This window comes from Plectropomus leopardus, chromosome 2, assembly GCF_026936395.1.
Source record: "Plectropomus leopardus strain MGB_pleo_1.0 chromosome 2, ASM2693639v1, whole genome shotgun sequence".
In the NCBI taxonomy this organism is placed as follows: domain Eukaryota; kingdom Metazoa; phylum Chordata; class Actinopteri; order Perciformes; family Serranidae; genus Plectropomus; species Plectropomus leopardus.
The window spans coordinates 40,228,400-40,251,226 of NC_142177.1; the positions used below are offsets into that span (position 1 = coordinate 40,228,400).

Consider the following 22,827-nt stretch of genomic DNA (forward strand, 5'->3'; position numbering starts at 1 on the left):
TCAAAGGGTTAAATATATAATTTGACTTTTTATTTCCCATCTTTGCTGAGCACAAATTTTTGTGTAAAAGAAATTAAAAGCCTGTGATATCAGCAAATAAAAGCCCGGGCGATTAAGTTTTACAGTATCTATGTTTTCTTCTTTCATCGGATCATCAGAATTGCACAACAAAATGCAGTTTTATGCTAAAAACAGAACAAAAAGAGTAGTACGTTCCTGGTACGTACATTTGGGAAAATGCATTAAGGTGAATGTAAACAGCAGCAACAAAAACACTGTTGAATTATCTGAGCAGGTGATATGGCCAGTGCCTCCCAAAAACTTCTGGGAGGGAGCTAATCTATGTAGATGATAATATTAAATTGAATTAATTTATAAAATGTTCACATTTTGATTTATTGTGCAGCCTTATCAAGAAGGTTTGTGTTTTCTTTAACATATTTTATGTTATTTCCTGCAGGTTCATTTTCAGAGACAAAGGAACACGACCCCTGAATAACCGGCGACAGCCCGCGAAGGAAAAAGAGAAAACTGAACAGTTTTGCTGAGGTCGTATTACATTTATTGCATGTGTATATGTGAAACAAGAGGGCAGAGTGGTTTGTAATTTGTAATTTATGATTTAAAAAAGGGATGATGGACATTACTCCACATTTAGGTATGAGTAAGTAGAAAGTCATCTTAAAAATAACAGAATATACAATGGCTAAGATAAACAACATTAAGATAAAAAAGGCAAAAAATGTAATCAAACATTAAATAACACATTTCAACAACAGAAGTGCGTAAAATCTCAACAGCAGATGAAGCAGACACAGTATGAGCACAGTTTTTTTTAATTAGGTGGTTTGTTAAAGTCCAGACGCACTTCAGCACTTTAGATCGTTTAAATCTGAGATAACGTCTCACGTTTTCAGACATTCACGCTGTTGCACTCAGAAGTTAACGTGGAAACTGACCAAAATATCAGAGAGCAGAGAGACAAAAGAGCAGAGAGAGAAACCATCTGACCTACGCGCAGCTGGCCAATCACAGCATGAGGTGGGCGTGAATGTCAAATGAAGGATCATCTTGTCTTATTCAACAAACAATATGAAAGTAATATATGACAATTTACAAGAAACAGCTGAAATTGCACAAACATTTTAAGTGTAACGTTTAAGATCATTTTAATGCAAGATAAAATAAATAACTCTTTACTGAACATTTTTAAGAACATTAACAAACCAACAAGTAAAAATACACGATAAATGTATATTATTATATTTGTAGGAGCCATGTGACCTGCTTTGGTTAATTTATTTGACCTTTAGAGACGGCCTGACGTCTGTCAAAGTTCCCACGTGACTCCGGGGATGAAAACAGCGGTTTGTGGCGTTTATTTCAATTTTGCGTGTTTGTTTGTATATTTGTATGGATGTACCCCAGTTTTGACTTGTGCACTTTGTTTATGTAACAGTGTGTTTTAATGAGCACTATTCCAAATAAAATTATTATTTATATTATTATTATTATTAGTGTAATGAAGCCAGCTCATCTGACCATGTTGACAGGCCGTCCTTCGTCTCTTGTATGTCTGTGTTCATGTGATCAATTTCTAATCAGATGTGTTATTTAAAATTTCACATTGCACTGCTTGTTTTGAAAGGTCGTTGAAAGCCAATGCACTTTTAATTTCTTCCTTTATAATTTTAGAAATATCTCCCCGTAGGGACGATAAGCTGGCATAGTCTATTCACATTGTTATTAAGAAAGACATTTTGTAATTTCATTCCTGCAACATGTTGATGTGCAAATAACTGATATTTCCCCAAAGTCAGATGGGCAGTTTGCCAGGTATCTCAGAGTTGCTGAGTTAACCCTTTGAAACCTGGAGCAACATCACTTTTACAACACTTTTACCCTTGGACATTACAACTTACATTACAACAACAATTACTTGTTTTTTTGCTTTTTTTGTACTAAGTTTCAGGTAATTTTCTTGGAAACTGTTGCTTTTTCAGTGTTTGCTCAGGTTTCAAAGGGTTAATAATAAACTGTACAGAGGACATGTGCTGGATCTGAAGCTCTGTGGTTGATTTAATCCACAGCTTTAATGTTAGTGTGAAGATAAAGTGCTTTTTGCATTTAAACACAGTCTGAGCAGTTTGTGTGCAGAGTTCATGAGTCACTGTTATTATACAGCCTGTGGAGGCGAGGCTTTTATTGTGAAATATGCATGCCGGAAGCTGTACTTTCAGCCTGCTGAAGTCTCGAAACCGAAAGTGTTTGTTCTCGTCCAATCGCTGTGTGTGAGGAGTGGCTCCAGCCTCCTTATAGGGAGACTGATGTCTCACTGAGTCTGTCCTCTGAAGACATCTGCAGCGATGGAGCTGCGTCCTCTCGTGTGTCTCTGTCTCCTGACTCTGTCCTCAACAACGTATTTCATTCAAAGTCATTTCAGAAAGACTGTGCGAGGATGCGGGGAGCGCGAGACACCTGCTGTGTCCCGGCAGCCCCTGCAGCTGTCTCTGCAGCACTCCGATCAGCTGATCGATAGGATCGATGGAGCCAAGTTATAACTTTACAGGTTGCGTCATTCCTGCTGCTGCTGCGGGTGCGTGCATGTGCGCGTGCGGGAGCTCTGTTTCCCAGAAACTGCAGCTTCTGCTGCTGCGCACTAACTTCATATCTACAGACTGTGATATCCGGTGGAAAGATGTGTGTGTGTGCGTGCATGTGCGTGCGTGTGTGTGTGTGTGTGTGTGTATGTGTTTTTGTGCGTGCGTGTGTTACGAGAACAAAGGGGGAGATCAGGTTAGGAGGATATTTAAGCCGGAAGAGGCGCGGTTTTGAGGTGCGGTTGAGGTGCGGTCCTGCTCCTGAAACTCTGCTATGTAGCTTCACAAAAACGAAAGAAAGCCAAGCAGTGTTGGAGACTAGTTACATGTAATATAAATGTAATTGTAATCAGTTACAGTAACTAAGAAAAGATATGTAATTAAATTAGAGTTATTTATCAAAATGTTGGTAACAGTATATTTTTCTGTATGAACAAGTTTTAATTTATTTTACATGTTTAATATTAAAAGATAAATGTAAAAAGTCACAGTAACTGAGAAAGAATACATAATTAAATTACAGTTACTGATCAAAGTGTGGTGATTACAAAGATGTTACATCTGAATATATTATTTACTGTATATTATTTTTCTGTTTAAATGTAGAATGAAACATTTATGAACATTTAACATTTATTCTGTTGCTTCACATCTTTACAGCGTGCAGGAATGCCTTCTTTGGGCTTACTTTCCCCAAAATTTCAGCTTTATTGCCCAGTTTAAAATCAAAAAGGAATTTGTTGGAAATTGTAATCAAATGTTCTTTTTATTTTTAAGATTTGATTTTTAATAAATCAAGTAATTGTGTATTAATGAGAGGTTTGCATCAGATTTCTGTTGAATCTCCTCTGTTGGTTTGTGATGGTGTTCAGGATCTGGATCTGCAGGTGTTCAGGTGTTCCTGGCTCAGGCAGGTGGAGGCCTGTCCTGTTTTATAAGTGTCATTACTGCTGCTGATGCGTGTGTGTGCCCATGCGTGTGCGTGTGCATGAGCTCTGTTCCCAGAAACTGCAGCTTCTGCTGCTGCGCACTAACTTCATATCTACAGACTGTAATATCCGGTGGAAAGATGTGTGTGTGTGTGCATGTGTGTGTGTGTGCATGTGTGTGCGAGTGTGTGTGTGTGTGTGTGTGTGTGTGTGTGTGTGTTGTGGGTGGAGTCGTCTCCATCCTGTGGAGACTTGATGTGTTTGTGAGTTCAGCTCATGAGAAGTTTGAGTTTTGGTTTGTTATATGAGTGGAATCAGCTGCTGATTGATATTTGCAGGATATTTGGCTTCTTTTGTTGCTGCTGAAATATAAAGTGTGATTTCTGCTTGAAATTAAAAAGTAGCAGAAGTAGAAACTACAGAGGAAATGAATGTTGTTTTTAATGAAGTTTAGTTCCACATTTTGCCTCCCGCCCTGCACTCGCACACAGACACAGATCTGAACGCTCATAGTCGAGCTCTCTGTCTGATTTTTTTTATTTTCATCCACAAAACACAAAGACAACAACAACAACCACAGAAATAACAACATAAAACACACATAAAAACAACAAATGAACAGAAACAGAAAAAAAACAAACATCAGAATCTGCATCACCAACAGTCAGTTTTGGGGAGTAACTAGTTACATGTAATTAAATTACTAGATAGATGTAATTGTAAGAGTTACTGAAAAAAATTGTAAATATACTAACCCTATTATTTTTTGTAAATTTGTACATAACATTTGAAATATTGCCGAAGGTGCAGATGAACATAAATCCAAAATATTCTTAGCTCATTTGAATTAGCCCATTCATTTAAAAAAATAATAATAATCAGCATCACCAGCTAAGCAGTGTTGGAGAGTAATCAGTTACATGTAATTTGTCACAAAGTAATTAAAGAAATTGTAACTGTATTAAGTTACACTTACTGAGGAAAAAATATTCAGTCAAATTAAATTTATTGATCAAAATGTTGATGATTTATTTATTTGTTTGTTTTTTAATGAAAATATTTCTGAAAGTACAGATGAACATGAATTCAAAACAATGTTGCAAAGTTAAATCTGCCTATTTGTTGACAAAATAAAGTAGTTATTTGGCAAAAAAGTTAATTGTCATAAATCAAAGTTACTGCGGGAAAATATATATAATTAAAGTACAGTTACTGATCAAAATGTTGTATTTAGAATGAAACATTCATTCTGTTTTATGTCTTTTCGCAGTTCAGGAACGCCTTCTTTGGGCCTATTATCCCAAATGTTTGGCTTTTTTGCCCAGTTAAATAAATAAATAAATAGATCATCAGAAAAGTGATTAAATATAATAATTTCCATTACATTTTAACAAGGTAAATAATCTGTATCCAGTTACATTTCAGAACAACCTTCCTAACCACAGACTGTCATAACGAGAGGTTTGCATCAGATTTCTGTTGAATCTCCTCTGTTGGTTTGTGATGGTGTTCAGGATCTGGATCTGCAGGTGTTCAGGTGTTCCTGGCTCAGGCAGGTGGAGGCCTGTCCTGTTAATGTGGCTCAATCTGCTTTATAGTAATTCATGTTTTAATATTCCCTCTCTCTCTGTTATCGTCGTCCATCTGCTCTCCCACACACTCTTGTGTTAAAATCACGCAGCAGTGCCTGTTTGTGTGGTTCGCCTGTTTCTGGGTGAAGAGATGTTGTCTGATAAATGATGAGATCTGTCGCAACGACGCCTGTTTAAAAGTGTATTTGGCTCGTGTGCTCACGACACTGACACACTGATCCTCATGCAGCAACAATCCCGTAAATTTCACCTAATTATAAAAAATAAATCTTTTATTCCCTCTGCAACAACCACCCTGAACAAAATGAAACAGACACTCCACTACATCGTTTTATCTGCTGCTGCTTTTTAATGTCTGTACTTTATGAGTTTGAGTGTGTCTTAAGTGTGTTTAACAGTGTGTTGTATTTTTGTTGGAGTCTTGTCAAAGGAGAATTTCTGTGGGACAGACGATAAAGAGTTTCTTATCGATCTTATCTGATCTAATTTCATGTTAAGAGAATAAATATGAGAAGTGAGCTCCTCTGCTCTTACCTCGCTGTGCTCAATGAAGTTTTCATGTCTGTCTGTCTGTATTTCATGTGTCTGTCTTCACTCAGTGACTCTGCCTGTAAACACACTGATTAATTCCTGTTTTTTAATCTTTCAGGGCCAAAAGTCGTCATAGCACAACAAGACGGCGAAGCCATTTTACCGTGTTCCCTCAGCACTAAAGAAAACATCGAGCTAAAACTGTTTGACTGGAAGAAAACTGCTCCGTCTGACGCTGATCGGAGAGAGTTTTCTTTTATGATGGAGGCATCCATTACAACAACGGACAATCAGGTCAGAGCGAGCAGTTCAAAGGTCGAGTCTCTCATTTTCCTGAAGAACTGAAACACGGTAACGCCTCCATCATCATCACAAACACAAAGGTGACTGACAGCGGAGAATACACCTGTGATTTTCCTCGTCTGCAGCCACCTGAAAAATACCTCATTAAGCTGGTTGTTGGTGAGTATTTTCATAAAACAGATAAAGATGTCGATGTAATCTGAGTGTGAAAACTGCAACAACCCATCCAGAACCAGTGGTGGAAGAAATAATTTACTCAAGTACTGCGCGTAAGTACAATTTTGAGGTACTTGTGCTTTACATGAGTAATTTTTTTTCATGCCACTTTATACTTTTAAGTCCACTCTATTTCAGAGGGAATATTGTACTTTTTACTTTACTAAATGTATCTAATATCTGCAGTTACTTAGCAAATTCTGATTTTTGGATTTAAAAAACACAAGAAAGAAAAATATGATGTTATAAAACAATTTAGAAAATTAATCCCCAACTATTTTGACAGACATTAAAAAAATAAAATAAAAATAATTGTGTTTGTTTTTTAAATAAAATATTTTTAAAATTTAGATGTGGATGCATTTGATATTTTTAACCCTTTTAGCACATTTTCCTGGTTAAACTTACTTTTACTGAAGTAAGATTTTTAATGCAGCACTTTTACTTGTATCAGAGTATTTTTAATGTGATATCAGTACTTTTACTTAAGTAAAGGATCTGCATATTTACTCCACCAATGTCCAGGACACAAATCAGTCGTGTGTGTGATTATGAATCTGTTTCAGAAAGACAAAAAGTTAAATTAACATGGAAACACATTTCTGCTGTAGCTGTCTGAAAAGTTGATGATATCACAGAAAAACTCTAACGTGTTTTATTTTGTCTTTCAGGGCGTGTTTTAAAAGACAGAACAGGTGAAAACATCCCAGGTGAGTCCTGCGTCTGCTGACGTCATCCTGTGCCGCTCACATGTATGTGATGTTTGGGGCCATGGGACTGATTTCATAAAAAATACAAACTTTAAATCAGTGAGCAAAGAAAGTAAAAAGCTGTTTTAATTAGATGTGTTTTTTATGTCTCTCTGTGCTCCCGTGTTTGTCTCTACATAAACTACATAAACCACATTTACAAGCAGATGAAAGATGAAAAAAGCATCTTTATACTATGTTTGTATTGGTGTTGTTATCCTTTTTAAACTATTGTTTTCATCATGTTCACAGGTGCAGTTTCAAAGCCAAACATTGCAATACTTGCTGAAACTGATGACCGGGTGCTGCTGCGATGTGAAGTCAATGGTAATCCAGAGCCTGAAGTCGAGTGGAGGGACAGCTCTGGAAACAAACTTCCTGCTGAGAAGTTTCAGAAACAGAAAAGAGACGGCCGTTTCTTCATCACTCTGAACACAACTGTGACCAAGACCGACCACTATCGCTGTGTGGCCACACAGATGAATATCAGCCATCAGAGTCATGCTGAGACCTTCGTGCGTCTGAATGGTAAGTATTTTAATCCTCAAATATTATAATTATTTATGTGTTTTTATACATTTTAATGTCTGTTCAGACTGAACACTAAATGAATGAATGTGAGTAAAGAGGAGTCTGAAGGAAGATTTCAAACTCTGAGACTTCACTTTATTTATCAGAACAGGATTTTGTGGTACATTTTGAGATCACAAACAAAAAAACACTCCACATGTGCAAACACACAGTGGATGTACTGAATTATCACAAACTGAAAAAAAACAGTCAATTTGACAGAAAAAAAATAGTTAAACGTGAGCTTTGTGTTCAGTCTGAATTCACCTGCAGAAACATGATTACTTATTTTATTTGTGTTGGATGTGACTGTAATTGTAAATGACTTCTTTATGTGCTGAACATGACACACAGTCACACTCTGGTTAACATGTTTCAGAGAAACTGTGGTCACTGAGACGTGGAGAGCAACATGAGACTTTCAGCACTGAAACACATTTGATCTCTGCCTCTTTGACTGAAAATCACAGTCACATTGAATAGAAACAAACCTGCTTTTTGATTCATAGAGTCTGATGAGATTAAATATTTGGCATCATATTTGTTCCTGGATGTTAAAGGTCAGATCTGAACTCCAGATGTTCTCTTCAGCTCTTCAGTGAGACGCTCAGACTGAAGCTCGGCTCTGACTCTGAGCTCCTTTTCTCTTCAGTCTGTTTCGACTTTACAGTTGAGATGAAAACATGAACAAAACAAGGCCTGAACTGTTGTCTGCTCTGACTCTCAGAGTACTTTGGGGATCAAAAGCTCTCTGATTGTTACACACAGTCGAGCTTTTTGTCAGAAATATCGGCGCAGACTAACTGCTGCGTGTAACTGTGGAGTCGCTGATTGTTCTCTGCAGAAAACACGACATGATCTCGTCCTGCAGGCTGTCCCGTTTATACACACACCGTTTCTGCCGTTACGTCCTCCTCCTTAAACACGAGACAACTCTGTCCCCAAATCTGCCATCGTACCTTTTATACGGATCGACGAGGCGACAAAACGGCGAGAAATTCCCGCCGTGAAGAGTCAGTGAGAGGAGCTTCTGATGAGTGATGATGACACGAATCACCAAACATCATCACAGATTTAACTCTGAATAAATATGCATGAGATGTTAAAAAAGGATGAGAACTTCTCTAGCTTCAGTTAAATTATAATTTACAAAATAATATAATATTTCTAAAAGTTATGATGACAATATTAATGTTAAACTTAACGTCCCAGTTTGGTCTGTTTAGCAGCAAATTTCTCTCATTTTAAACTGCATGAATACATATTATTATAAATCCTGAATACAAACATCTGCAAAGACACAAACAGCAGAATATTCTGTGATTACAAAGTATTAGTATCTTTGTTTAATATTTCATTTTGCCTTTTAAAACTTTTAAAACATTTTTAAGTTTTGCTGTGATGCTGAAATAATTTGCGTGTTTAGTTAACAGCCCTCTGATTGGACGCTGCAGTCTGCTTTAATAAATCACCAACATGAAACTTATTAGAAGTTACTTATAATTTAATAAATACTTCACTTAAACCCAGTAACAGATTAATAAACAGCTGATTCAGAGGATGGAAATATCTCACACTGATTCAGAGACTGAAATCTGTGATATTTTAGTTTCACATGTGAAAAGATAAAAAGGATAAAATAAATTAATGTCTTAATTATTGTCACCAAAATATACAGAAGCTGTAAAATGTGAGTCAGCTGCAGTGTTTTAGTTTAAATATGAATCACATAAAAAACAACATACAGACAGTCAAAGATGTAAATATGATTTTAGTTATTGATGATTTTATTTTATTTCTTAACTAGAAACTGAACTCAAACTAAAAACTGAACTTTAACTCTGAATACAAACAGTGATGTTTCCTGGTAATAATTTAATAACACTGAGGCAGATAAAGTTTTAACAGGATAAAGTAAACTTTAAATTAGTGCTCAGTGCAGCAGTGAGGCTCTCAGATTTCTCACATGCAGCTTTCAAACACTCGCTTCATTCACTGCAGCAGAGAGTCGCTTTAATACGTCAGAAACACCTGAAAGAGCCGCAGGTTTGGATTTAAGTTAAAAACGGAGATAAAAACAGAGAAACTTCACACAGTCAGCACGTTCACATGATGTTAGAAAAACCTGAATTATTGTGTTAATCCGACTAAAACTGGACTTTTAAAGTTCATGTAAACATGTTAGTCAGACTGAAATCAGATTAAATCAAATTTCTCAAAATCAGACAAACACTCAGATAATTTGGCTGAAAGTTGATTTCCTTCGTCATGTAAACACCTCAGCCTCCCTCTGTGTTTAGGGTTAGGGACTGTTAGTTATTTATGAGGGGGGAAGAGGTGCTGCTGAACTGGTCAGGCATTTAAAACACGTCAGCACTGAGGAGGAGCTCGTGTTCTTGATTTTGGCCGAGGTGAGGGACAAACAGCAGCTCACTGCAGCTGTAAAATCAAATATCGACATCGGCCTGAAATGAACATTTCTGCGACACGACGAGCCGACAAGACGACGCTTTAATGATGCGACTTTAATTAGTTTAAACGGGTGAGATCGTCTCTGGTTTGCTTTTGTCAGGATTGTCTCAGCTGATTGTATCTGATCAGCCAAAATGAGTCCGAAAATATCAACATGACAGCTATCTGCAAAATATTGTGTATCTCTGGTTCTATTTTTTATTCTTCTTCAGGAAATGAAGCAACAAACAAACAAACAAACAAACAAACAAACAAACAAACAAACCTGTTTTTACTCTGAACTGTAAACACACTTATAGTTTTAATTTTAAAGTTAAAGTTGATTTTAGGGTGAAAGATGAATTTAAATTCTGAATTCATCATCATATCTGTTGTTTCAGTAAAATTACTCCTCACACTGTTAAACATTTTCCAAAACTAAAATATAGACTCCAGTGTTTATTTTATTGGCTGAAACATAAGAAGTGTGTCGGACTATAATATCTGTAATATTTCCACACGTATGTGCTGAGATGTGAAGCAGGTTCTCAGTGTGTACTCGGCTCAGGTGGTACCTGTGTTTCACGCCTCTGTACCGTCCTGAAGTTTCCTCGTGGTTTACGGTAAACGACGGTATTTGTGAAACTCTGAAACCTGTTTGATCAGACTGTTCTCTGACGGCTCCTGATGTGAACTGCAGACAAACGTCCTCAGTACAGACTCTACAGTCTGAGTCAGAGACACCAGCGTCTCCGTCTCTGACCGAAGAAATCAAACCGTCAGCATTTCTAAATACTATACTGTAGTATACTGTAGTACTGTGATACTGCCCAAGCCTAGTTTATACTGTGAATCTCTCAAGACTATTGTGTGAAAAATAACAAACAGACAAATTAAATATTTAAGTTAAAGGGAAAACATTATGAATAAATGACTTTTTAAAAATGAGTAAAATATCAGGCAGTGCAACATTTAAAGTTATATTAAAAATGGATATGTTGTGACAAAAAAACTTCCATTTGTCTGTCTTAACTGCTCTGTATGTAAACACACTGATACATATACATCTTTATTTTCCAGAGCCACCAATCATCAATGTGTATGAAGGCAGGGATGTTTCTTTACCGTGTTCCCTCGACACCAAAGCGAACATCGAGTCAGAGCTGTTTGAATGGAGGAAAGACGGTCAGAAGGAGGTTTTCATGTTTGATGGAGGAAAACATTCCAGGAACGGTCATGGATCTCAGAGTGAGGAGTTCAAAGGTCGAGTCTTTCATTTTCAAGACAGACTGAAACACGGTGACGCCTCCATAACCATCACAAATGCAAAGATGAGTGACAGAGGAAACTACACCTGTGAATTTCCAAATCTTCAGCCACGTCAAACTTTCCACATGGAGCTTGTTGTTGGTGAGTAACTTTATAAACAGTTAAAGGTTTGAGCTCATTTGCAGAAGAGACGTCTCTGAGAGTCATGAGTGGACTTTTGTCAGAGTTCAGAGTTCATATGTAGCAGAGATTTACCTGTGTGTGAAACATGCTTCATATTTTTGACACGCCTGGCACAGAATTTCAAAATAAAGGCCTGGCCAGTCTTTGCTGAGACGTCTCGGCAGCGCTGATTGGAGGTTCGGTGCCTGTGGGGGGGCAGACTGAGGCTGTTGTTCCCATTTTTAAACAGAGACGAGTGTTTCCTGTAATTATCAGTGTGTCACAGTGTTCGGCGTCTCTGGGAGAGTTCGTTCAGGGGGCTGGATCGTGAAACCTCAGATCCAGGAGGAGCAGAGCAGACTGCGTCCTGGCAGTGGAACGGCGGTCCAGCTCTTTCGGGGTTAATAAAGGAGTGGTGGGAGTTTGTCCGTCCGGTTGAGACGCTCTTTGTGGACTTGAAGTCTCACAGCCTCCTGGTTCTTTTATAACCACAGTGAGAGCTGTGTGACTGTGTCCTCAGCAGGAAGTCAAACACATGTCCCGTGTGTCTCCAGGTCGTCTCTTGTCGCTGATAAGATCTCAGCACACAGCCGGGGACAGAGTGTGTCCTCAGAGGACATCAGAGTCACTTTGCTCTGCTTGCAGAAACATTTCTGATGGGATTTTTGAAGCAGCTCAGTGAGATATATATGTGAGTGTCTGAGATGTCTTTATGTCCACACGGAGAGCAGGTCCTCCGTCCTCGTCCACAGAGACCACCATGTAGCACCGCCATCTTTCTACAGTAGCCCAGAATGGACAAACTAAACAGTGGTGAAAGGCTGAGATATGAGCGTTTCTGCATCGGTCACCACAGTTAGCAGCTCCTCTGCGACGAGCAGCGTCAGAAAAATATTACAAATGTTATTATTTATTCAGAGTTTTTAGCATTTTAAATCATTTGGGCTGTTTGTTTTGGAGAGGAAGAGACCTCTGTGGACAATTTGTGTCCCGTTAAAATCCTCCTGGATGTGTGTGGCACCGCCGGCCGTAAAAGCGTTTTTTTCATGAGTTTGTGCCGTTGGGAGTTTTGGATAAGTGGAGCCAGTCTGTCATCTCTCTGTCGGTCAGAGGAGTGCACGGCTCATGCAGGTCTGGTCTTGGCAGTGATATAATCACATTTTTGTTATTTTTGGGGCTGTGCAGTGAGTGTGTTGTTTTCTGTGACACATTGACACATCTGTACATTTTCTCTGCTCTGTTTTGAGTCGTTTAATGAAACGGTTAATGCAGGAAGTTCACTCTTTTCTCCAGATGACAGTGAACATCACAGTCAGCATGTGTGTTCAGAACTGAGAATAAATGGAGTCATTTATTTACAAAACACACTCAGTGGGTTATGGCGCGGAACTAAGCACACGTTGTTTTTGTAGGCTCCTGGCGATATCTCTGAAAAATCCTGTAAATTCTCCTTAAACTACACAACAAAGGATAATTCATATCTGCGTTGATTCTGGTACACCCGTGACATTATGCCACCGAAGAAAGCTAAAAATAAAACTTCTTCGTGTGAGGAAGACGACGCCCAAGATGCTAACTACCAAGCTAACACACCAGGTGATGCTAGCTCTGTGCGTCAAGAGGAAGGAGATGGCGCTGATACGACTGCGGCACGCAACATGGACCTCGGGCAGGTACTCGACATCATAAGAAGTGATTTCTCCTCAAAGATCAACGAGGTCCTGGTAGCAATTCAAGATGTTAAGAAAGAAGTGCAGGACTTCTCCACACGCTTAGACGAAGCAGAAGTGCGCATTAGCAATGTGGAGGACACAATTAACTCAGAGAAAGTTAAGTCTGATATGCTCGGTAAGCAAGTGACACTTCTCGCAAACAAACTTGACGAGCTCGAGAACCGCTCACGCCGATCCAACCTTCGGATAGTCAACTTGCCAGAGAAGATGGAGGGAAACGATGCCGTGGCTTTCCTGGAGAAATGGCTCCCCGAAGCGCTGGGACCAGCGACATTCCCGAGACCACCGCTCGTTGAAAGAGCACACAGATTGCCCGGCCGCACGCAACCTGACCGATCAACAAGACCGAGAGTCCTCATCGTGAAGTTTTTAAACTTCCAAGATAAAGTCCGAGTGATGCGAGCAGCCAGGGCCAAGGGCAAGGTGTTTTGCAGCGGCCAAGAGATCATGTTTTTCCCGGATCTTTCCACGGAGCTCCACCGGCGAAGGAAGGGATTCGACCGGGTGAAACAACAGCTGATGTCAATGAACATTCGATACGGAATAATCTACCCAGCGAAACTACGAGTGACATCTGACGGACAAACACGTGAGTTTGAATCCCCAGCTGAGGCTGAAAAATTCATCCAGGGTTTACAGACCACAAAAGACTCACGTAATAACTAAAATGATCTGCTGTATCATTTATCTGCCTGTAACAGATTGATAATAGGGGCCTTTAGGGCCAGCAACATACATGTAAAACATTTTTTCTCTCTTTTTTTCCTCCTTCTTTTTCTATTTTGTTATTTTCTCTCTGTAATTCCTTCACTCTCTCTAATCTGGTGGCTCTTTCATTTATTTAGTTTTTATAGAAACCACCACGCCATCTTTTTAAGTGGACGTTTAACTTGTCCATTAGAGGGTCTATTTAGCCTACCTACAGATAGCTTTCCTAAAAGAAAGCCAGGATACAAAATGTCAATGGTGTATATTTTACCTGTTTTTTGTTTGTCTGTTTTTTCTTTAAAAAACCCTGTTAGTGTAGTTTACACTTTTTTTGCCAGGAGACACAACAGTCTCACTAGTTCTGTTATAATGACAGCGTGGGTTAGTCTTGCTGCTCCCTTGTTCACATTGGATCAGTGTGTGCACTTAACTGTACCCCAAGGTCAGGGGGAGGGGTGGGATGAGGAAAGGGATGTCCTGTTCAGGTTGACAGCCCAGGGGTTCTGTTTTTGGCAGTTTTTGAGTTGTTGTTTTTTTTTTGTTTTTTTTTTGTTGTTGTTGCTGTTGTTGTTTTTCTTTTCTCTTTTCTCTACCTTTCAGTTCGCTTTCTGCTTGTGCACTCCCGATACTACACATATTGAACAAGTTCACCTACAACTAAAGAATGATAATTTGCTGGACAAGCTTGTTTATTATTAGGACTTGATGACCGCAACTAAAGATATTAAATTCACTTCTTGGAACGTTAGAGGGATGGTAAAATTACCTAAATTAAAACAAGTAATTACCAGGCTCAAACAGCTCAAATCCTCAATAGTGTTTATTCAGGAAACCCATTTACTCAATGAGGACTTGATAAAAATACGAAGGAGATGGCCAGGGAAAGTGCTAGCTTCCTGTTTCCCCTCTCATTCGAGAGGAGTTATGGTATTAATTCATAATACAGTGCCTTTTCAAGTAAACAACTCCATTCATGATAAAGCTGGTAGATTTCTGGTGGTCCAAGGAACTCTCTTGAGAGAAAATATTAATTTGGTTAACATTTATGGCCCCAACGATGATAACCCATCATTTTTTGAAAATTTATTTCTATTGCTGGCCAGCTTGCCTGGTAAAATTATATTGGCTGGTGACTTAAATTGCGCCTTAGACCCGAAGCTTGATCGTTCGTCTGGGACGGATACTTCCCACTCTCAGACAAGGAAAAAAATTCAACAATATATGAAAGATTTGAACCTATGTGACCCCTGGAGGATGCAAAATCCCAACAAAAGGGAATTCTCATGCTACTCGGCAGTATTTAAAACTCACTCCAGAATAGACTACTTCTTAATTTCTGCATCTCTCCTACCCAATATAACTAATAGTTTATATGATAGCATTGTTTTGTCAGATCATGCTCCAACCTCATTATGTTACAAAATTAATCAAGCGAACAGGCATTCAACTACTTGGCGATTACACCCAAAGTGGTTACAGGATTCAGACTTTTTAAAATTTATAGGAGAGCACATTGACCTCTATTTCTCATTAAATACGGACCAAACATCTGCAGCCATTAGATGGGACGCCTTTAAAGCGTATATTAGAGGGCAAATGATAAGCTTCACCAGCTCTAAAGTTAATAAATTCAAACAGACAATGAGTGAACTAAATGATAAAATTAAAGAATTAGAAGGGGAAATTATCATAGATGATTCGCCACAAAAGAAACAGGAACTGATGATCCTTAAAGCAAAATATGAGGAGCTTTCTTCGCTTAAAGCTGAAGAGGGTCTAATAAGACTGAAACAATCCTTTTATGACCAGGGCGAGAAACCCGGTAAATTACTGGCTTGGCAGATAAAAAAGATTGAATCTGAGAGAGCGATTAACTCAATTAGGAATGATCAAGGAGAATTATCAACAGATCCTACCGAAATTAATAACACATTTGTATCATACTATAAAACCCTCTACAGTTCGGACTACCCACCAAATTTGGTTAACCAAAACAGTTTCTTAGATGGATTGATCATACCCCGCATCTCTGAAGATTCAAAAATTGAACTAGACAGGGAACTTAATTTGAATGACATCTCCAGTGCCATTGCAGAAATGAGAGGAGGTAAGGTTTCAGGTCCAGATGGACTTCCAATAGATATATATAAATTATTTAAAACAAAATTGATAGCCCCACTATTGGAGGTTTATTTGGAATCCTTTAAAGCAGGTTGTCTCCCCACGTCATTACGAAGTGCACTAATCACTCTCATTCTAAAACCTGGCAAAACACCATCTGAACGGGGATCTTACAGACCCATATCATTGTTAAATTCTGATGCTAAGATAATAGCTAAGGCTCTCGCTATGAGATTAGAAAAGGTTTTGCCTGCCATAATACATATAGACCAAAATGGATTTGTGCAAAATCGCCAGGGGTTCCATAATGCAAGGAGAGTTCTTAATATAATTCATGAATGTGAAGAATCCCCAGACTCCGCAATACTTTCGGTCGACGCAGAAAAGGCGTTCGATCGTGTCGAATGGCCTTATCTCCTCGGGGTACTTAAGCGATTTGGATTTGGTGATAGCTTTTGTAAATGGATTGAAATCTTACTTGTTGATTCTTCTGCAATGGTGTCTACTAATAATCTCATCTCCCAACCTTTTGAACTATTTCGCGGCACTAGACAGGGATCACCAATTTCACCTCTTCTTTTTGTAATAGCCATGGAACCATTAGCTATAGCCATTAGATCACACTCCTCAATTCATGGTATTATGACTGGAAGCATAGAACATAATACAGCAATGTACGCTGATGATACTATTGTGTTTCTGTCACATCTTACAAAATCGATTCCTTCTCTATTAGAGCTTTTTGGTGAATTTGGTTCCTTCTCTGGATTCAAAGTGAACAGAGAAAAATCATCTATCATGTTCTTGAATGCTAAGGAGAGGAAGAACCCCCCTGTAGCGCACCCATTTGTGAATGCCACTGAAGGATTCAAATACTTGGGCATCCAAATTACCCCAAAAATAAACAATATTAGCTCAGCCAACTATGATCCCTTGTTAGCGGAGGTGTCAGAGGAAATTACTAGGTGGATAACACTGCCTTTTTCTATCCTAGGAAGGATAAACATTATAAAGATGACTTTACTACCAAAATTTCTATATAAGTTCCAGTCTATTCCACTGGCCCCTCCTCCCTCATTCTTTCTGAGGACCAGAAAGCTTTTCTCTAATTTCATATGGAATAATAGAAAGCCAAGACTTAGACTGTCACTATTATATTTGCCTTACGATAGGGGAGGGCTGCAACTACCAAACCTAGAATGGTACTACTGGGCTGCGCAACTTAGGGCCACAATGTTTTGGTTTTCTGAAGATGTTCACTTGCCCTGGCTAGAGGTTGAAAAGCTTAGCTCAAAAGGATTAGCACTGGATAACTATCTATTTTCCGCTTCCTTTAAAACTTTAAATAAGAGCACCACTAATCCTTTCATCAAAAACACTATTGTTGTTTGGAATGCAGTTCAGAAACTGTTAGGTGACTCTCCAGGGCTATCCTGTTTTTCCCCCATTTGGGGTAATGATCGCTTTGCTCCAGCAAAAAATGATATGGGTTTTAAAGCATGGTTGAATAAAGGTATAGTGAAACTTCAAGATGTATACAAGGATTATACTCTAATGTCATTTAATGACTTAAAGGTAAAGTATGATATTCCGCAAAAACATTTTTTTAAGTATTTACAACTTAGAAGTTTTATTCTGGCAAACTTAAACAATTCAGTTCAACAACCTCCACTTTCCATTCTAGAAACCCATGTTACAAAAAACTGTTTTGGCAAAAGACTGATTTCTAGGTTCTATAATATGATAGTGGAAAATCATAAAGAAAACTCTGACAGTAAGAGACAGGAGTGGATACGAGACTTACAAAAAGATATAACAAGCAGTGAATGGACTAAAATATGTTTAAAAATACACACTCAAACTATCAACACTCGATTAAGAATGATACAATTTAACTGGATAATGCGTACATACATCTCTCCTGTACAGTTAAATAAATTTGACCCTAACATACCTGATTTATGTTATAAGTGTAACAAACATCAAGGTACTCTATATCACTGTTTGTGGAATTGTGAAGAGATTCAAAAATTCTGGAACTCCGTTTTAAAGTATATCTCTCAAATTACGACATCCCCTGTATCTCTATGTCCTAAGCTATGCATTTTAGGCATCTATCCAGATAACTGTGTTCTATCTTGTAAAGAAAGAAAAATGGTTGACCTATGTTTGCTACAGGCCAAACGTTGTATTGCACTATACTGGAAAAATGTTGGTTGCCCCTCTTTTACTCACTGGCTAAACAACTTAACTTCAGCCCTTGCTCTTGAGAAACTGACCTATATTATCAGAAAGAAGGCTTCTGAATTTTATGAAATTTGGAAAATGTTTTTGGAACTTTTGAGAGCTGGAGACATGGAGGAGACAGTGGAAGAATAGGACAATGGAATAATACCTCATTGGTTCTCAGGAGTGCATGATGTCACAGACATTTGAAAAGGTGTTTTGTTTTGTTTTTGTTTTTTCCTTTCCTTTATTATTATTAAATGTGGAACATTATGCCTGTCTACATAAATGTATCTTTAATATTTCCTTGGTGCATCTACATCAGACAGTACCCTGATTAATATTTATGTGGTCTGCTTAATTTTTTTTTTTTTTTGTTTTTTTTTGTTTTGTTTTTTGTTTTGTTTGTTTGTTTTTTTTTTTTTTGTTTTTGTTTTTTTTTTCTTCATTTTTGCCTCTTCTGAACTAATTGATTGTTTGTTTGTACAATGTGTGCAAATTTATTTTTATTTATTTTATTTATTTATTTTTTACTGCCATTTGATTGGGTGTTATGGTTGTAGATGTTGTTGAGTGTTGCTGTATTGCAAAAACAATAAATATATGTTCAAAAAAAAAAAAAAACACACTCAGTGAGCGAGTTTACATGGACATGAATTACCTGTTTATGATCAGGTTTTTGGAGTTTCTCAACGCGTATTCGTGTTTCTTTAACGGCACTCTGTGTGTGTTTCCTGCAGTGATGCAGCAGAAATACTGAGAGTGAACCAGCTGTTTCTGTCAGTGCAGAAAACAAACTGATCCAAAATACTCAGATAAATTCCTTCCTGGCAATAAAACACTTTCTGATTCTGATTTCTTATTTATGTATGTATTATGTATGATATGAGATCTCAACAGTGTTTTTGTTTAGACTACAGTAATAAGAAAGCTGATGATTTTTATTTAGGTTATTGCAGATTAATTAAATATAAATTGTGCAAGAATATGTTGTTATTTGTCCAGAATAATTAAATGTCGTCTTGTTTTTCTTGTCATCAGCGATCGGTGACGGCAGGTCCGGACCTCAGTCAGACGGTTCAGGTATGTTGCCTCCACCATCACGTCACCCTCATACAAAGACCAAAACATCTGCATGTTTATGTTAATGATCATTTTGACTTGTTTAATAATTTCATTGTTGCATACAGAAAATATGACGAGATAAAGTCACGTCCTCTGGTGTGCAGCCTGTTTCTGATCCACAGAGTAACATCAGTGTGAACTGCTGCTGTGGACAAACTCTGGCGTCGCTGAGGGAGAGTGTGAATTTGTTTATACACATTTAGTAATAAAGTTTTTATATAGAGAGGGCTAAAGATTAAACATACAACTTCCACATTATAAAAAAACAAATTTGGGCTGAGTTTGATTTGCTCATTGCCGACATAGAAAGAAAATATTATTGTATTATGAGGTGAACGGCCGCTGCATTGTTTTCTGTTTCCTTGTGTTCTGCACCACAGAGAGCGTACAAGCACTGATCAGATTTCTTTATGCTAAATTTATTTCTATAGTCTCGTATTTTCTCCTGCTTCCATGTTAAGGTGATTAATCTGCGAAACAAATAAACTAAACCTGCATTTCTTAGCAGATCACAACTTTCAGTAAAACAACACAGAAATCCTTGAAATGGAAAAACAGAAATACGATTTTTTTTGTTTGTTTTTTTGTTGATTTGATTATCTACTTTTCATTCTCATCGGTGCCCAAAAGTACCCAAAATTTAGATTTTTTATTTTTAATACTGAATGAAATAACTAAATGAACAGATTTACGCAGAATGAGTTTGACCCTCCAAACTTAATTTTCTCGTGAAAGAAAAAATCACTTTGAATTCTGTATCAAACTGTTTTTGCTGCAGGTTCATTCAGTTAATTAAGTGAACGTGTGTTTACGAGAAATCAGCTGTGTGTTAAAATACATACATGACCCGAAAAAAGTGTTAAAATTAAAAAATTAAAATTTTATTTTATTTTATGAAGAGCTCTTTTGTTTTGTATATGAGATAAAAATAACATGCAACTAAATAAAGTAACATCAAATACTGAAGTAAAGTACCTAAAAGTTGCACTTTTACTGCTCAGTGAAACATAAATGTATCTAAGCTGCATGATGTTGTTTTATCTTCTCACACATGAATCCTTCTGTTGTTATTGACACTCAGAGGAGGATCGACTCACTTTGGATTTTCTTTAATTTAACTTTGTTTTCTTTCCCGCAGAAAACCAGAAGAAACAACCGGCAGAAGAGGTCAAATCAGACCTGAGTCCTGATCCAGAAGCTTCTATACCTTTAAAGACCCAATAGCTAATAACCAAGCTCACAATCAATACATTTATCAGATTATTTATAGTCAGTCCCTTTATCACACAGCACTCAATATTTAATAAAACATAAAACATAAAACTTACAGACATATTTCAAGATAAATGTGGGACAAATAAAAAAAAAAGCTTTTTTAGGCTAAACTGAGGTGAAAGATTTACCTGCTGATGATGGTGATGATGTCACAATGATGTCACAGATTTGAGTTAAGGAGGAAGAAGAGAGGAAGTGCCTTTAATTCATGGGAAAAAGACAATGAGCAACTTTTTAAGAAATGCTTCACATATTGTGAGATTTTGAAAAAAATTAAAATAAATTAATATATATGTATTAAAGCTGGGGGGAAATTTATTGGGAAAAAAAATAATGATCATAACTACGAGTTGCAGAGTTATTATTATTATTATTATTATTATTATCATGATTATTAGCAGTTTTAATTCATATTTTGGTCATTTTTTCTTTTATTGCTCAATGCGTTCCTCCCATGTTTTTATGATAAAGATATCAGCCATATTTGCTCAGGTTTTAAAGGGTTTGTTATTTTTATGATGTTTTTGATTAACTACAGTTACAAGGAACTGTGTGTGTGTGTGTGTGTGTGTGTGTGTGTGTGTGTGTGCGTGTGACCTGAATAAACACACACTCTCCGTCTGTTTTAGGATTTCATGCAGATCAGCTCTCCTGCAGGTATCTCAGCCAAATGAAAAGTCAACAACTGTTTTATTCTCAACATGTTCAAAGCTGTTTCTCACTAAAATGTTTCGTTCACTCGTCTCTCTGGTAATTTTCCTGCCAGGAGCGACTCCGGGTGTTTTGCTCCTCATGTTTTCTCTTGTTTTCGGTGTAACAGATAGGTGCAGTGTGGTGCTGAGTGCAGCAGCTGGTCAGTGTTCACAGACAGACTTTAACTGAGTTACACATTAACCACAGATTCTCTGGAAATGCAAACAGGAAGCGTCTTTGTCAGTTCTGGAGCTGGAAGATAACTTTAGATTTATGAGCGTCTGCAGATAAGTGTGTGTGGTATTTCTAAAGAATCTCTTCTCACGAAAAGTGATTGTTGAAACGTGTCACAGATTAACTTTGGCTGCTGATTATTTCTGATGAAATACTGAAAGAAAACTTCAACAAACCAAAGAGATCTCTGTGGATAATTCAGCTCCCAGTAAAAACCAAACACTGAAGAAATTTTAACCAGGAGAAGTTTGAGCTCAGTGTAATCAAATGCCACTAAATCCCCCCAAATCTGACACATTGTCCCTTAAAAACTTGATGTTGGCCCATTAAAGAGAGGGACTCCAGATTAAAGGCTATAATACAGAACCTGCTCTGATTTCCTTATAATTTAAGTTTATTTTGTGCTTTAGTGATTCATATTCAATGACACATTTTGCAGTTGTTAAATAATCACAAACTTTTTGAGTCACTGAACACAGTTTGACTGGTTGGTGATCCAAATTAGCAAGGTTTTATTTTAATCTTTAAAACACAGTTCAGGAGACATTTAGACATTTGTGCATTTTTGAAACCTGGATGGACATCAGTTTTTCTTGTGCTGCGCTGAGACGCCTTTCACTGTTATTTAAACCTTTAAAACCTGAAGGACTAGCCTACTTTTTTATACTAAACTGAGGTGAAAGATTTACCTGCTGATGATGGTGATGATGTCACAATGATGTCACAGATTTGAGTTAACGAGGAAGAAGAGAGGAAGTGCCTTTAATTCAGACAAAAATGATTATTAATGAATCATTCTGTTAAATGAGAGTTAAATTAATAATTTGTGTTGAAGTTTAAAGTGAAGTGTGTAAATAGTGACTGAGTTCAGTTCTTGTGAAGCTTTAAGAGAAAAACTTTGAAGCTTTTTAAAAATGTGACTTCTTGCACTCTGTTCATGTTGAATTTCTCTTTTTTATTTTTTATATTTTATTACTTTATGCATCTCAGTTTTTCTCTCTCTCTCTCTCTGTGTGTGTGTGTGTGTTTGTGTGTGTGTGTGTGTGTGTGTGTGTGAGGATCATATAAACTGCTGTATAAATGTCGAGCACGTTAAAAGTCCTCACTGAGCTCCACATCAACACAAACATCAGAGAAATGTGAAGATTATAATGTGACTTTTGATCATATTCCTCTTTATTTAAGGTGCTCAGTCGGACTCTGTCAGCTACAGACACATTAAAAATAAAAGCTCGCGTATGTTTATGGTCACTGATGACGCTCCTGCAGGTGTCGAATATTTCAGGTCGTGCTTCGTCATTTTTATGCAAATATTTGAATAAAACGTGAAAAATATCAAA

General features: G+C 37.5%; 1 protein-coding gene and 1 pseudogene across 2 annotated transcripts in view; both read left to right on the top strand.

Moving 5' to 3' along the window:
* Positions 1-2,132, top strand: part of LOC121939685 (butyrophilin-like protein 1) — an 8,832-nt gene extending 6,700 nt beyond the window's left edge. The window contains exon 6 of the mRNA XM_088070794.1: positions 461-2,132. Within this exon, the coding sequence (XP_087926920.1) occupies positions 461-495 (35 nt within the window). The 3' untranslated portion in view covers positions 496-2,132. The remainder of the gene's footprint in view (positions 1-460) is intronic.
* Positions 2,133-2,268: 136 nt separating this feature from the next.
* On the top strand, positions 2,269-22,827 carry LOC121966614 (CD276 antigen homolog; annotated as a pseudogene). The gene is made up of 7 exons (XR_015775104.1): positions 2,269-2,596; positions 5,771-6,114; positions 6,843-6,881; positions 7,173-7,448; positions 11,022-11,351; positions 19,202-19,243; positions 20,424-22,827. The product of XR_015775104.1 is annotated as a CD276 antigen homolog (transcript).